The 17,348-nt window shown below is 43.1% G+C and overlaps 1 protein-coding gene across 10 annotated transcripts in view; it reads right to left on the bottom strand.

The window, feature by feature from the left end:
* CACNA1C (calcium voltage-gated channel subunit alpha1 C) overlaps positions 1–17,348 on the bottom strand; it is a 452,768-nt gene that overhangs the window by 63,116 nt on the left and 372,304 nt on the right. For all 10 annotated transcript variants that reach the window (XM_039708368.1, XM_039708366.1, XM_039708364.1 and 7 more), the window contains 8 exons: positions 15,216–15,322; positions 13,674–13,761; positions 12,502–12,609; positions 11,970–12,022; positions 11,726–11,872; positions 10,662–10,863; positions 10,003–10,161; positions 8,798–8,908 (listed from right to left, as the gene is read on the bottom strand). In XM_039708368.1, coding sequence (XP_039564302.1) covers positions 8,798–8,908; positions 10,003–10,161; positions 10,662–10,863; positions 11,726–11,872; positions 11,970–12,022; positions 12,502–12,609; positions 13,674–13,761; positions 15,216–15,322 — 975 coding nt within the window. The remainder of the gene's footprint in view (positions 1–8,797; positions 8,909–10,002; positions 10,162–10,661; positions 10,864–11,725; positions 11,873–11,969; positions 12,023–12,501; positions 12,610–13,673; positions 13,762–15,215; positions 15,323–17,348) is intronic.

Below are 17,348 nucleotides of genomic sequence, written 5' to 3' on the forward strand. Positions count from 1 at the left end.
TCCTGCATTTAAACAACAGATCTAACAAGGGGAGCAGGAGATCAAACAGCCTTTTGGTCCCTCACCAACTGTTTCCACCACAATATGAAAGGACAAGTTCTTTTCCTGAAGAGGGAAGTTTTTTCTGGGCACTATTTTGTTGTTGGCCTCTTTCTTAGGGGCAGCAACAAAGAAACCAAATAAGGTGCACTCTGCTCATGCCTTTGTGCCAGATATATTTATTTTCTGCAATAAAACGGGGAAGAGCCACTTTATACAGGATGTCAACCAGTGCTGACAAGGAAGGCTTTGATGCTTCCTGACCCAGATTCAAGTAGAGTTATGAGCTAGGATTTAGGGTGAAAGTTTCATTTTTCATCATCCATCTTGTTTATTCTGTTATATTCACCTACCAAGTGTTTTTCACACTGCCTGACTCGTTTAGGCTCAGTCACGCCTATGCCATCTCAGAATATAAGCATATGCACAATAGAACAACTTTAGTCTGGCACTACTTTCTTCTCCTTTAAAGTGTTTGGAAGGGCCAGATTTGCCCTCCCACACACACTCAGGAACTGGTGAGGAGCTCAGTGAAATCTAGAAGCCATCAAAGAGGATTCCCTGTGCTTTCACATGATAGAGAAGGCAGCTATCTGCTAGCTAAATCCTCATTTGTAGAAACTGCTGCTAAATCAACCTCATCCCTGAGCATTCTGTTGCAAATTTCCTTTCTCTGTATTAACTGGAAGATTTATTGTTCAATGCTCTACTTGATGGGCCAGCAGTCTAAAGCACCAGCATGCAGCTCCTCTTTCTTCAAATTTCACTGCCTTGTAACATGTTGGCAGCACTCTCCTGAGTAGTTTCTATTAGTGCCTGGAACAACAAATCCAGGCTTTGGCCCTTGGCTAGTGGGGTCCTCCATGGTCTGTGAGAAAGCCCCAGTGCTGAACTGCTGAGAGAATGGGCTGGGCTGCAAGAGGCTCACTTTCTTTCTTAGCCTCTCTTTTCCTTCCTTTTCCTGGACATATGGGCAGATAGAAATTCTGTCAAGCAAGCAGCTTCCAGGAGCAAGTCTACCATCTGACTGTGCAACCCACTGAGTGTGTAGAAAGAACTGGGATGACCTGGTCATCCACATCCAGAATAATTATTCAAAGTATTTCTTCCCACCAAAGTCACCTAAACATGCTGCTCTGACATACAGTACTTTAGTATTTACTTTTTCAGAAAGGGTCAGAAAAGAGGCTCCTTCTTCCTTCCAGACCTATGGACATGAAAGACAATATGCTCAAGTCTGTGCATGATGTGTTTACTGTGCAAAATGCATGGCAATCCTGGCAGACAGGTAATCACAGTAAAGAGAAAGCAGTGGAGTGATTAATGAAGGGAGAAGAATTTTTTTTCCTTTTTCTAGTTTATTTCCAAAACCCTCAAGGCTGATTCAGCAATTCCTCAAGAGCCTCAGGCTGACTTCACACAAAATGCAGTCACTGGTGTCTTTATCTGGGCATGACAAAGACTTCAGGGGTTTCTGGGTGCATGGCAGCTGCTGGGCTCACTGGAGCAGCGGAGATTAATTCCAGCTGAACTACTCTGGTGGTAGAGAAAATCCAGAGAAACATACAGGACATTCAGACTTCACCACAACAAAATCTGGGGTGACAAAGGAAAGCCTTTCTGAGGTAACCTGATGATGCGTTTTGAAACAGGGCTGAGTTTAACCCACAGAAGCAGGGAAACATACTGTACCCAATTTCTACTGCAACTTATTCTGATGAGACAGTACACAGGGACCCTCTGTGGCTGAGATTCTAGTGTGTTTGAACATGGAGAACTAGGATGCCTGCCAGGGAACTTTAGAAGCACAAAAAGATGCTCATTAGCTTAAAAGGTATGGGTTTTAATTCAGTTTTTAATTTTCTAAAAATCTCTTCCTGTGTTTACTTTTCTTTCAGTCCTGTTTCTGTTTTTGTTTTCCTTGCATCACTTTTTGTCCAATCATATCTTCCTCCATTTTATTAATACTTTACTATTTCAAGGTCTTAAATTTTTTTTTTTCTTTCTGCCTTTAAGGATATTTTATCTTTTCCCACTCTTCATTATCTGTATGGCTTTTCTTCCTCTCTGGACTTGGTTTTTTTTCTATTTTCCTCTCAGTCCTGATCCTTCCTGTTGGTTTTGTTCTTTCCTTTTCTTCAGCTAACAAACTGCCTTACCTGATCATTCCTAGTTCTCTCCATGCTCACTACTTCTTACCCACCATCAAGCAGAGCTCACTCTTCCTTTTTGTTAAATGATGTACGTTATTCCCCACCCACAGGTTTTGACACATAATCAGCTTTCTTGAGCTTTCTTTTGCCTTTTAAAGCATTTCTTTCACCCAAAGCCAGGGTGGTGGTTGGAGACTGACCTTCCTCTTGCAGGGGGTACAAGACTCAATCATCAAATACTGCCCCTCCAAAACAGAAAAGATAATAGTGAAGCTGAGGAAACAATGAGGTGGCTACCAAGGTTAAGGACCTGTCAAAACCAGCAAAGGAAGTCTGAAAAGTAAGAGCTACTCAACAAAAAGATAATATTGAAGCTGAGGAAACAATGAGGTGGCTACCAAGGTTAAGGACCTGCCAAAACCAGCAAAGGAAATCTGCAAAGTAAGAGCCACTCAATAACCACTACATTTGGTCACAGCATCATGTGGCCACAGTCCATGGAGGGGGGGCAGCTGCCTGCACCACGGGCTCATTTACACAGCTTAAACCCTAATTTATGCCACCATACTGCATCCCAGAGCATGTGATTTTTAACTAAACATGATTTCTGTTGGATGGAGTTGAAGTGTTGTTCAGCTCTGAGCAAAAGACCACTCAGTTGTAACCAGTTTTCCTGATGTTTTTTATCAGTGCAGAAAGTCTTTACTTCCCTTTCTCTGTATAAGCTGGAGAAATAAAACACCGTGTTGAATGATGCCAGGGCAGCATCCTAAGCTATACAGGTATTTCTACATGTACCAGAATGAAGAAGTACAAAAAGCATTGCATTTCCAAAATTAGCCAGCATTGTTTCTATGGATATAGATTTCAGCTGTTTGTGAAAATGTTGAAGCCTCTATCCTGACCAAGGAATAACAGATTAGAGTTTTGGTGAGAAAGAAGAATGTGAGTAGTATGAAGCAGCCAGTGTGACTTTAGGAGAGACTGCTCAAAGATCTGTTTATAGGCATAAAAGCATGAGAAATGTACTGGCAAAAAGGGAACAAAAACAGATGAGTCATTTTGCAGGTTTTAGAAGAAATATCTGTACATCAAATGCATGATAAACGCTGACTGAGAGGAGCTTAAAGAGGAATAAAGAAGTGCAAATGCATCAGGGGAGAGAGAGAAACACTGAGGACACGTAGATCCATCAGTACATGGAGGCTGAGAAATAACCATGGGTGGCACTTGTGACTTCCACAGCACAGAGGGTCACAGCTCTTCCTGGCATCACATGGGACTGTGTGCCTTGTGCTGAGTGTGAAGCTTGTTTGAAACAGCCCACTGACGTCCGAACTGTGCTGCACAAAAATTTCATGTAAGAATGGCAAGAATGCAGAGTAAAGCAGCAGTGATAAACGAGGGACTGAAGTAACTCTCTGAGGCAGGACAGATGGCGTTTGCCACAGGCTGCTTTACAAGTAACATCCATAAACACCCAGGGAAGAAAGGTGCTGACAGTGTCTGGTAAATGGAATAGACTTGTGATCTGCAGTCTCTCTGATAGTCATAATTCCACAGAGGAAATCTCCAAGATTCCCTTTCCACACGCAGGCACAGATTTGACAAAATATATGATCATGTGCTTTACTTTATGCATAGCAGTAGTTCCATGGATGTGTCTTCCCTAGTTTGAGATGACAGGCACAGCAGGAGAAAATTCATAGCTCTTGGATTAGTGGTCCTGCCCTAGCTGATAAGAGGTCAGATGAAGTGTTTCCTGAAATAAAAAGTAGATGTGGCTCATCAGGAAAACAGCCCATTCCAGGGAGCTGGAAAGATCTGAAATTCCTGGAGGAATATCCATCCTCACATTAGCATGTACATTGACAGATGGTGAGGCTTCATATGAATAGGAATTTTAAGTCACAGTCTTTAACTTGAAAAGATAAACCCCAGGCAGGTTTTGCAGAGCAGCTGGCCCTTCCTGGACTGGTTCTTGTGGGGATTTCTTCCTTAAGAAGCTGGAACAGTGGTAGCTGTGAGCACCACAGGCAGCACAGCACCTCATTCCCTTTAGTAGTTTTCTCTGGAAAAAGCCTGAAGCAGCAGCAGCAGCTTTCACCATGCAGGAATTGGAAAATAGCTCAGCAGACTGGCTGGAGAATTCATAAAATTAGAAAAACAAAGCAGCAAAAGGCCTTGGCTCAACAGCATTACTTTTAATGTCTGTGTTACTGTCTGTGTCTTTGAAGTAACTAGTCTTGAATCAGTTTATGAGCATCAGCCAAAACAAGCACTGAGGTCCATTTGAGAGCTTTGTTTCAGAGCAGCATATTAATACTCTGTAAGGAGATGCAGGGCATGTAGTGGATGTTTTCTTTATCAGCAGCCCTAATCATCCCAAATCTCTCGAGCTCACTGTTAGCACACCCTCCTGACAAAGCTGCAGACATGGATGATCTGTGTCTGATGCAGTGCTTAGATTAATCCTGCAAAAAAATGGGGTAACTGACCCTCTGCTCCAAAGAAGTGTCCCACAAACCCACAGGGTTCTCAGAAGCCTTGTCCCAGCCTGGCATGCTCTGACTGTGCCACAGCAGCAGCTGCTCCAGCTGGTGTATCCCTCTTTTCTACAGCCTCCCAGGAGACCAAGCAAACCAAAACTGCTCAGAGGATGGCCAGGCTAAAAGGACAAGTTTCAAAGGGACTTGCTGACCAGAGCAACCAATCTCAGAAGTAACAGTATGTTTAGTTAGGAAAGCCCTTGTCTTCCTGCTCCCTTCACATATTTTCTGTAAGTGTTAGGAGACAAGCCCTGACTTGGACTTGGCTCCTTATTCCTACAGCTGGCCTTTCAATAAGTAAAGCCTTGCTCCCACCACAGGAACCAGGGGCAGGGCTGAGTTATCCATGCTGGTTCTTTGTAGACAGGCACGTGTGTGAACCTGCCTCTCATCTGTGCAACTGATTGTGTTTGCTTTTTTCACCTCTGGTATCAAGAGTAGCAAGTCAGGAGGACATCTCACAGAATGGAAATGAAGAAATCCAAAAGGGATACAGTAAAAAAAACCATTTTCAGTCAGGCTGCCACCTTTTCTGTTTTCTGTTGCTGTGCAGATAATTCACAGTAGCACTGGTGTGCATTGTATTTAGTGGGCCTTAACTGCTGGACCTGATGATCTTGAATAATCTTGATGATTTCCCAACCCATTTCCAATTAAATCAGTGTGTCTGTAATCATGCATGCCACACCATGGGCAGCAGCAGCAGGAACTCTGCAGATTGGGCTTCCCCTAAAGCTGTTCCACATGGGCACATCCTTGTGGTGGCTTCTGTGAGAAGGTAGTGCTTAGCAGCTCCCAATACCTCAGGGATCTGTCCTAGCTCCCTTTCCAACCCTTCCTGGTTGAACAAACAGCAGCTTGTTCCACCTCAGATGGAGAAATCCTCATCCCTCTGTTGCTGCTGCTGCAGACCCTTCATTCCAAGGTGCCTTTAGGAAGTGGCTGTGGAAGGGAGAGCTCTGTGGTGGCTGCTTCAGAGTCACAACTCAGCTCCTGCTTGTCTTGCTGCAGTTGAAGGTTAAGCTGCAGCATCCACGACTGGGTTAAGCACCCAAAAAAAGGAGAAAACAGATTGAATCTTGCCAGCTTCAATTCTGTGCTCAGTTCTGTTCTGCCACATTCTCCTGGGGCTTGTCATTAGAACACAACACCTTCAGCTAACCAAGTTTCCTCCTTTCTTGTTGTCAGTCATAAAGCTAACAGCTCTTTTATTTTAGGGTATTCTTCTCACAGAAAAGAGTGATGTTTGGGCACAAATTCAAAATGAGACAAAGCAGCTTAAACAAAGGCTGGTTTGTGTTTTACTGCTCAGGAAATGACAGACAAATCTGTCTGCAGCAGAGATGAGCATTTCATCTTGCCATTTCCCATCTGGGATACACTAATAACACTTAGCATCTCATTTCTTTTTTGGGGGGACTTGGTTGGTTAGTGGGCATAGGTAATGATGCTCTCCCAGGTGACAAAGAAATGCTTTTGGACTTTCCCAGCTGGTGTTCCTGGGGACAGCTGCCATCTGCAAATGTAGTTTGGCCACAAGGTTTAGCCAAGCAGAAGATCAAGGTAACTACTTTCTCCATGCTGGAAACTCCCACTTCAGAAAATATTCCAGGCAAGTTCATCTTCTGTACTGGTGTGCAACCTGAAGAGAAGCAGATGTGCTCCCCAGTGCTGGTCCACATCAGTTCCAGTGGTCATGTGAGAAAAGGGAGAGCAGGGAATGAAGGCTGCAGCCAAATCCTTGTACACAACAAAGACAAGTTACACAAGGAATTTGGTGTTTCCAAACCTGAGTCACTGAACTGGTACTTAACAAAATTCAGTGTGAATATGCTGCAGGAGGAAACTCTTTGTGCTGTGTTAGCTGTTTTCACAAGGTCAGTCCTATTTTTCTTCCCTGTAATCCTTTGCTTCAATTTTTAAAATGTTGGGTTTCTTTCATTAAGATGTTCAATTAAAATAGAGATATGAGTTAGTACCATCTTTGGCATATGGGCCAGACCAGGATTTGAAACAGTTATTGTTAATGCTGGCTAGTTTTTCACCTGAGGTTTTTATCCGAGTCCTAGTTCAAAAGACTTCATTTAGACTCTACTATTCTTGTGTTAAACTCTCACTTTTACTATAGTTTAGCAGCTGGAGATTTACTTTGGAGATTACAGAATCATGGAAAATTGGGCTGAGAGGGGCCCTGTGGTCTATTCCATTTGCCTGTCTCAAGACAGATCATCAATTCCTAAACTGTCTTGAATTAAAGATACCCCCAACTTAATTTTAAATCCTCAAAATATAGAGATTCCACAATTACTTTAGGAAATCTGTTTCAATGTTTTGCCATCCAGAGATACTTGCTTACCCTCAGCTGATTTTTTTTTAGTATTTTTTCTGTGCAGCAAAACTTGAAAAGGAGATTGAACAGAGGAAAGTAAACCACAGGAAGTAGAAAGGACTTTCAGCATCATCAATGCCATTTCCTTACTGTTAGAAACAACCATGTCAGGTAAAGCCTTCCTTGTATATGTACAGAACTCAGTGTTTGATCTGGTTGAACTTCTCCCCTAAATGTTCTGAACCAAGTTCTGCTGAGATTCTCATCTTCCTGAAAGTTAAGAATCTCCTGTAAAGCAGAACTGCAAAATCAGAACATTATAAAGCCTGTGAGATGCACTTCTGGTACATGGTGTGCAGATAAAACTTTTAGGAAGTGACAGAAAATTTGCTTGCTAACAGACATGGTGAAGTCTCAAAAATCAAAGGTAGATCTCTCCTGAAAATTAAAATCTCTGCTGGAACAGATAATGATGCTTTTAAATTTCCCAAGATAGTGTTTGAGATCTCACAAAAAACCCTCCAAACCTCAGTCTTCAGCAGGACTGCCAAGATGCTCCTGACTTCCAAGAGAACTATATCCAAGATAGCATAGTGATATTGGGCTTGGGTGAAAAATAAAATTGTGACTATTACAAGAATAAGTCCTAGAAAGTGAGAAGCTGGGTGGGAATAAAGTCACCATGGAATTGAAAAGAAAAAAATAAGGCTAAATTCAGTAGGAATGGAGAGCAAAGTTTCTGAAGCGAGGATGAGGAAGATGTTAGATTACACCTGGGAGGAGCTAAATTTAGTCATCCCCTAACTTTAACATGAAGGACAAGCATGAGTGCCAGACATAAATGTTCTCATTTTTACCAGTTCATAGCTGATGCTTTACAGACCACCTTGACCATCTCTCCAGTGTTTCAAAGCATCCTTCAAGACACAACTCCATGTGTCAAGGTACCACTGAAGATATGAAGTGACATGAGTGACCTACATTTAGGTATCTGGATTCAACTTTTTATGACACATCACTGAATTTAAACCCCACAGAAGAAAGCCTTGGGTAATTCTGTGAGGTCAGGATCTTTGTCCTTGTCCTGCAGCTGCTGTGAGATCTTAACTGGAAGAGCTTGGAGGTTCTAACCATACCCTATAGTGCAGCTAAACTAGCATAATACCATGGCCCAATGCACAGGACAATGCTTTCAGACAGGACCTGCTGGGGTGATGAATATTATCAATGAAGTCTTAAATTCAAAACCAGAGCAATCCAAACCATCACTGAGATGTAGCCCTCCCAGAAGAAACATTTTTTTCCAAAGCTCATAACTCAAAATGAGTCATGCTTGATTAACTTCACTTGGGTCAGGAGACTAATCATGAGATGCTATTTTTAAATTATATAAGGAAAGTCAGAGAGAGAGCATTAGAATAACATTCAGAATGGAAGACATGTTACAGCCTTAGCAGAGTGTCACTGTGATAACTAAATGAAAACTAGGAACCATCTCTATTAGCAGGTGTTGCCTTTTTTACTTTTTTTTTTTTTTAAGTGTGTCTACTCTTCAGCAAAAATGTTATTAAATATAAGTGAGACTCCAATCCAGAGAGCAACTGTCCAGCTCAGTTCTTGGTGGGGTAATAGACCAGAAAGGTTCACCTCCTCCTTCTCCTCACAGCTGCCCCGCACACATGCACACACACACAGAGGCCAGGGAAATCTACTCCTCGTGCACCTACCTTGGGTTTGAAGGCGATTAATTTCAGGACCATCTCCACAGTGAAGAGGCCAGTGAAGAGCATGTTGAGGATGTTCATGGCTTCCTTGAACATGCAGCTCTGACCATAGTGCTGAAAAACAGCATCCCAGCAGGAGTGTGAGGATAGGATGTGCCAGCAGTCAGGAATACACAGGACCCCTCCCTGTCTTCCTTCATGCCAAGGTTCTCTAAGGAAGACCCCAGCATGTTTCTTTTTTTCAATTAAGAATTCCCATTTCCCTTCATACGTAAGCACTCATAACGCCTCTATCCATTTTTGCCACCTGGCTCTTGATCTCCTCTTTTTAGAAGAATCTTTTTGAGGAGTGGCTACCAAAATCATAGTTATTGCAGTTCAGGGATCATTATAAATTTGCACCATGTTGCATTACAATCTTCAAGTGTGTTTTTTCTCAGCCTTCCCTCACACTCGGATTACTTGTGTGACTGCAAGGGTTTCACTGAGCTGTCCATAATGATACCAAGCCTTTCCCCAAGTAATTACACTAAATTCAGGACTCTACAAAGTACATAAGCAGCTCAAATAGAATCTTTCTAATATGCATTATCTTGCATTTGTCCACTCTTAATTAAATTTGCAATCATGTTGTTCATTGTTCATTCACTTAACTTTATTACGATCTTATGAAGTTACTCTCCATCTTCTATTGATTAATTCAAGCAGTGTCTTCTGCAAGTGTTGCCACCTCACTTTTTATACCCCTATTTCCAGATCATGATACTTGAACTGATTGCACTGTCTTATTCTAAGGTCACCTTCCAAGACCCCTTTTGTAGTTGCTTATCTTTAATAAACTTCGAAGAGCTGGGATGGATTTTCATGATCTGTATTGGCACAGGGTGATTTATTCAAAGCAGTTTAAATTAAAACAATTCAGCTGCAGCTGAATGCAAGGCTGAGAAAAATACAGCGTAGAGACATTTTCAACATTTTTCTTGAAAAGCTCTAGTACTTGCAGGACTCTGTTTAGAAATGAGAAATTTGTTTTTAAGGAGCCAGAATTTTTGAAAGTGTCAGATATTAGCAGGAAGAGGATGAGAGTTAGATTTCTCATTTCAATTACACGTCAAAAGAAGTGAACAGGGTACACTCAACCATTTTTGCAACTCCCCCAGCAAAGTCTACTACTTCATCACCTGGAGGTTTTCTGCTTGCTCACTTACTTGCATGGCCAGGCAGATGGTGTTCAGCAGGATCAGAACGAACATCAGGTATTCAAAATAGGTGGAGTTGACCACATACCAAACTTTGTACTGGTACTGGTTTTTAGGGATGTATCTCCGCAGGGGCCGGGCTTTCAGGGCATACTCTACACACTGGCGCTGTGGGAGAGGCAGGGTACATTTAAAACTCAAGCCCAAAACATCAGGGCGGTCAGCTACTTTCAAATGTAATTAAAAATGCAATATCTTTAAAGTTTTTTTCTGAAATGAAAAAGCTTAGTAGAAGAATTTCTATTAGGTCACAATGTGAATGTGCACATTCTACCTGTTAAAGGGTTCTACATGCAATTACTGTGGCCATTTACTTTGGCCAGTCGCTGTTGTTGTGCTCATCTAATCTCAGCAAAACAAATGGCACAGCAAACATTTTTAAGTAATTGTTGTCCCTTGAACAAATCTAACAGCAATATTTTTTTCCCTACCTGACTCCTAAAAGATGCCAGCAAAGCCAGCTTACAGTTTTATCTTGCTGGCAAGCTTAACATTTTCCTCTCTGTGTGCATTTGTTGACAAGCTTAACATTTTCCTCTCTGTATCTATTAAAAGCTTATTCTCAATGCATTTTCTGCCTTTGTTGACAGCAGGGTGTTGTAAATTACCTGGTTTTTGTCCAGCTCACAGTTCTTGTATTCTTGTTCTCCTTGTTCCTGAAATGTGACGATGACGAAACCAACGAAGATGTTCATCATGAAGAAAGCAATGATGATGATGTAGATAATAAAGAAGATGGAGATCTCAACCCTGTGATTATAGATGGGTCCCACATCCTCCATGTGGGAATCAATGGACCTATACAGCAACCTGAAAGCAAACAGGAGCCAAATGCAGAGAAAATCTGCAACTGCCTTGAGGCCTTATAGGTGATGTTATAAAGTTTAACTTTGTGATTTTCTTCTCCTTGTATAAAAATGAATTCACTCAGAGATGTGCAGACTTGCACTGATCTGAGTGCAAAGCTTGCAAAGGAGATGACCTGGCTCTTACTAATTCTACATTTGAACCTGTTCAGGGGTGAAATGTCTTCATAGTTGAACAAAACCATGCTCTTCAGTTAACAAAAGACAGGAGAGTCTCAACAAGGTTGTTGGGAATTGAGTTTTGTGAGAAAAGGGGATCCCAGGAGTCAACAGTTGTTAAGACTGCCGTTGGCATCACCTGGTGACACAGGTCAGGGTCAGCCCCCTGATTGTCCACGTCACCCTGAGTGACTCTGTGGGAGTCCCCAGCTCCAGTGGCACAGACAGCAGGGCCTGGAAGACACCCCATGTGTGCCAGCACTGCAGAGGCAGTGTTTCATATTACCCTGCTGGCTCCACGGGGAGACTGAAACCTGGCAATGCTGGAAAGGACCTGATATGCATTTTACATTCATTTATACACATAATAATGGTAACAAATACTGGTATCACTACTACTAATGGAAATAATCTTTTAAGAACTAGAGACAGTGCTTTACACTGTTTCCAAGTACAGTAACATAAATCCCTGCAGGCTCTGAGGAATTTACAAAGTACATAATGCTACAGTGCTACTATTGCTATATTTAAAGCTCTGGACTTATTTAAATTCTTAGAAAGGGAAAGACTATGCTCTGCCTTTGAATTTTCTCTTTTGAAATGAATGAGGACATTGCTAGTGTTGCACTGGTCCCAGAAACACTCACTCTGGCCAGCCCTCAAAGGTCGAGACGGTGAAGAGGGCCATCATGGCCGTCAGGACGTTGTCGAAGTCGAACTTGCTGTTCTCCCAGCTCCGGGGCTGTATCATGGGCTGGCTGACCTCCCCATCCTTGTAGGTGATGTAGTACCCTCTGTGGGTGGAGAGTGCACACACAACGTGGCACACCTGCAACGCCAGGCGCTGCGGGCGGGCGGCCAAGGGGAGGGATTGGAAAAGCTCAGACCCACCTGCATTCTGCTTCTGTCTGCTTGGAGCTGTCAGTGCAGCTGTACAGCTTGCCCTAGCAAAGGAAGAAAGAGGAATGAAGCTTTTGCTTGTTTATGTCCTCAACATTTGTCAGGAGGGTGGTGGAAGGCAAGGAGATAAAAGCTGACATAAAGAAGGGAATTAACAACCCCCCATGGTCCTTTCTCTGCAAGATGGGAGGCAGAGAGCCTGCAAGGACCAATCCTTCTGAGCAGCCCCCTTCACCTTCCCAGGACCATGTCATGCCAATGTAAAGCTGCTTAGGGAAGAACAACATTACTGATCATTACTTCTGATCACAGATGATGGGCAAAAGATCCGCATATGCCTGACTCAGTTTTGGAGAACTGCTGGCAGCAGAAGCCCAGGTAACACTGACAGTGCCCCAAATGTCTTACCTGTTACGCACAAAAGACCCCATTTTCCCTTCCTCAGGCTTTTTATGCTGTTTTTCTCCCCACCCCTAAATACAGCTCAATATCATGGATGAATGAATGGGTCCAATGGTTTTACCTTAAACAGCTGAACTCCAATGCAGGCAAACATGAACTGCAGCAAAGTGGTGACAATCACAATGTTCCCGATGGTTCGGATGGCGACAAACACACACTGGACCACGTGCTGCAATGGCAGAGAGGAACAAAAGTCACTTGTGGGATTGTTCTCAACTGCTCTGGCTAAGGGAGAAGCCCAAGAATAAAAATAACAAGAAAAAATTATTTAAGCAGTACCCATTACCCAAGTAATATCTCAGGAAAGTGGACCAGCTTATTTCATTCCTTGCTGTACTTTTAGAAGCATGAAGAAGGGAGTAGGAAATACCAGAACTCAGCTCTCTGAAACTTCCTGCATAGTTGGGTGCCCACCAGCACTTAGGAAGGAGTTCATCTAATACAGAAAGGTTATGCTTGGCATTGTGGGCCCATCTGTAACCCCAGAAAACCACATCATTTCACTTCAGTGCTGATGAGGCCATTCAGCTGAAAAGTAGCTTGTCAGAAAAGGAGCTGGCAATCCTGGTGGACACAAAGTTGAATATGAGCCTTCACTAGAAAGATGGCAAGCACTTTCCTGGGCTGCATTAGGCAGGATTTTAACAAGTTGAAGGAGGTGAGTCCTCCCCTTTACTCAGCACTGGTGAGACTATGCCCATTGTACTGGGTCTAGCTCTGGCTCCTCAGTACAGGAGAGCTGTGGACATACTGGAGGAAGTCCAGTCCAGCAAAGAGCCACAAGGAATTGGAGCATCTCTCCCATGAGAAAAAGCTGAGAGAGCTGGGTCTGTTCATCTGAGAGGACGCTCAGGGGAATCAGGTCAATGTGTATTAAAGGCTGAAGGGAGGATACAGAGGAGACAGAGCCAGGCTCTTCTCAGTGGTTCCCACTGACAGGACAAGGGGCACAAACTGAAACAGAGTAGGTTTATTTGAACATTGAGAAACACTTCTGCTGTCAGGGTGACTGAGCACTGGAACAGGTCATCCAGAGAGGCTGTGGAGTTTCTCTCCTTGGAGGCACTCTAAAGCCTGGGCAACCTGATCTCAGTGGCCCTGCTTGAGCAGGTCCCTTCCAACCTCAAGCATACTGTGATTCTGCTGAAACTTTACTTCAACCACAGCCAAAGCCCTTGTAGCCTGAAATAACCTGAATTTATAGTTCACAGAATGCACAGTGACTTTTCTAACCTTTAGTCCTTTGGCTCTGTTGATGGCCCTCAGTGGCCTAAGGACCCGCAGAACACGCAGGATCTTCACCACATTAATGGCACTGGACCTGGAAGAAAGTATTGGAAGGTTTGAGAGATACAGCAATGTGGGCAGTGTGCAGCAAGGAAAGACCTTTGAAATTCTGCACAGCCTAAGACTGCATAAGGTATTTATTCAGCTCTGCCATGGCACTACAGGGGTAAGGAAACCAGTTTCTGATGTTTTTTTCAGAGGTCTGGCTTCTTGTTCTGGATTTCATAATCTCTGCTGTATTAACGGAGGGGCAATGGAACATGGGCAAGGTGTATTTTTAGAGCAGGGCAAACAAATTCTGTAGATATCTATGATACAGAAATTGTGCCAAGATGTAGTCATTAACAAGGCATTTTCAGATAAGGCTCATAAAGTACTCCACTAAAATATTCATATAAGAGTGAAAAGTCCAGGACACTCCAGCATTAAAGGTAGACTATCCACCTGGAGTTTGATCCTACAGTGTGTCTGGCCCCTGAACCTACAAACCATTTAAGTGTGTACACAAATTTAAGGATGTCAAAACTCCCACTGAATTGATTAGGATGACTTATGTGCCCACTTTAAGTACTGAACACAACTATCTTCTGCAGCAGAGCTCTCTGCGCCTTCCAAGACTAAAACCCTGACTGAGAATCTTCCTCATGCTCAATGACATCATGTTCTCCTACTGATTTTGGGAACAGTTTTAATGTTAACACACCAAGAATCTGGCTTAGCTCTGTAAGAAAGAAACAGCAGGTCAAAACAAGAACTGTGCCATTCTTAAGACTGTGACTGAAAGCCCAATGGACCCTACAAATTGTTCTACTTGACTTAGTGAGCAACTTACATGAGCTGCTAACCTATGATGGTAACAGCTGGGAGCCTGTTTCTTACCAGATATGAAACTATGAAAATAGGGAACTTCCTACCCGACACATAGTCGAGTAAATCTATAAATTGCCAAGTAAATTAACAAACAAATTTAAGGAAAACAGCATGGCAGAACAGTCACTACCACTCTGAAGAGTATCAAAAAACTCTTCAAGTGCTTGATGGCCTTCCATTGAGTAAGACTCAAATCATCTTAGGAAGTAGGAAAACATTATCAACCTCATTTTACGAAGAGGTTATGAAAAGTCTAGGAGGGAACCATAAGTCACTGAACTGTCCTGAACTGACAGAGTGAAATGGTGAAATGGAGGTTTTGGAACAAAGCTAAATGTCATGATTCCCAATACACCTATTTTTTGTTCTCATTTTTGTTGCTTTCTGAAAGATTCCCCCTTCCAGATCACCAGAGTAGCATTTTCCAGTTACTACCTCCTCTCTTGAGGATGAATTTTAATGGCCTTGACCCATGAGGTGAGAAAAACACCTCATGAATATCCCAACAGGCACATGAGAAAAATCTTACCCAGTTAAAACAATGAGCCTGAGCCACCCTCCCAGCCCAGCCCTAGAACCCCCCCTCCAAAACTATCCAGCTGGAAATAGCTCACTCACTGGATCCCGAAGGAGATGAGAGAAACGCTGACCACCAGCAGGTCTAAGATGTTGAAATAGTTCCTGCAGAAGGAGCCCTTGTGGAGGAAAGCCCCGTAGGCGGTCATCTGCATGCGGAGACACAAACACACTTTGCCATCAGCAGCTGCTCGGGAGCCAAACCCACCTGGCTGTGCTCAGAGTGGATAACTGGGGAGGGGGCAGTGTTTCTATTGTTGGCAATTTACCCCCAGACCCCCAAGGAGAAGTTGAGCCCCAGTGGAAAGGAAAGAGAGTGAAAAAGACAGCAAGATAACTTGAAAGACCTAACTAAAGAAAGCGAGGAAAATATGCACTTCAAGTGCACAGAGTGCATAACAATTAGAATTAGCAAAGCAGCAGAATGACTGTTTGCAAAAACTACTCTTTGCAATAATATGCTTTTCCCTTTTTCTTCAGTGACAGAGGATATTTGTATTATATAAAGGCCTCTCTAGCAAAATTGAATAGAAAATGCAAAATAAAATGGGCTCTTCTGTAATGCTTTTCAGTACTTAGACCAGCTGCAGTGGACAGTTGACTGCTCTTCCCTTCATGAAGGAAGAACAGAATACCTCAGGGATAAGATGCTTTAGAGCTGAACTGAAACAACAGGATAAATTACTTCTCCCTTCAGCTTGGTCCTTCTGTTCAACTCAATCTCACATCCCTTTTCCTATTAATTTTTACTCAGTTGCATTTTCCCTTTAGTTTCCCTTATAAAGCCCAGACTGTACTCCTTGAAACAGGGTAGTTACTTTGTGGGGCTAATCATTATTAACATCACTGGGCAGAGGGAGGGAAAATAGTTACATATTTTGTAAGGGAGGCTCTGCCCTGCCTGGGTGTGGTGGGGGGCATTGAAAAACCTGCTGGCTTTGAGAAGGATGTCACAGCTCCAGAGCTGGACTGAGTGACAGTGTACACAGAGTTCTCTTACCCAATGTGACAAAATGAGCCTGGCCCAGTTAAACAGGGTGAGCTGAGGGGGTATTTGTACCACCTACCTTAGATTTGGTGAGTGATCTAATGTAGCTGCTTTGAAGAAACCCCATCCCCACAACTGCTAGTGTTCCTTCATGAGGAATTCTCATTCCCATTCAGGAATACAGGCTTCTAAGTTTGGTCCTCTGAATCTCATCTAAGTTAGGTGTCTAAAGTAATCTGAGTTGGACACCATGAGACTGAGCTGTAGCCAGACTCCAGCTGAGAAGCGTGAACTGGAAAGTCAAACTGGAGTTTTCTGGCTCCCACCAGTAGCTCAGGATGGTGCATTGGCTGGAAATTTCCAGCCTGTGACAACTTTATTCAGAGCAAGTTGGAAGGGCACATGGTATATTGGATTATTTTCTTCACCAAACACCCATGACATCAGGGAACTGACTATCAATCAGACAGAAATTAGAGGGGGAGGAAGTATAAACTCTGGTCTTGGCTTAGAATTTATACTTGTAGACACATTCAGTTGGGGAAGGGAGGAGGGGTTCTTGCCATAACAAAGGTGGTAAAGATGCCCTTTACTGGTTAGATTTTGTATGGCAATCTTGAAAGAAAGACACCATTGAAATCAGGAGGGGAAGCTCTGCTGAGTTGAAGTTCAGTACAAATTGTGGCTCTCTCAAGACTATTGAGGGGTTTTGTCATCTCAGAAGAGACTCTCAGGGAGTGTGTAATCTACATCTGCCTCCCACCTGGGGCATAAAACAACTTACAGCCTTTTAGGATGCCAGTTAAAAATCCTTGGCAGTCACCTTGCCAGCATCCACCAGAATGCAGGTGTTTTTACAAGCACCATGGGGGCAGATGAAGCTTGTTTCTCTACAGCCTTGAACATCCCATGGCCATTCATTCTTTTGTTTTCACCACCCACATTAACTTTGCTGTTTTGCAAAACAATGTGCTCAGTGAAGGCAGCAGAGAAACGTGCACTGAGACACCAAGCTCTTAGTGACTTAAACTTATGGTCCTTGCACTACTCTCCCACTTGAACTTAGAGAATATCCAGGGATGTTGTCATAAATCACTGAAGTTAACAGAAGGACCTTGGGAAGGCCCAGGCTGGGTTAAGTTCTTCTTCCACTGAAGTTATTAAGAGTGTTACCACTTCCTTCAGAG

The sequence above is a fragment of the Passer montanus genome, unplaced genomic scaffold (assembly GCF_014805655.1).
Source record: "Passer montanus isolate IOZ18808 unplaced genomic scaffold, ASM1480565v1 scaffold20, whole genome shotgun sequence".
In the NCBI taxonomy this organism is placed as follows: Eukaryota; Metazoa; Chordata; class Aves; order Passeriformes; family Passeridae; genus Passer; species Passer montanus.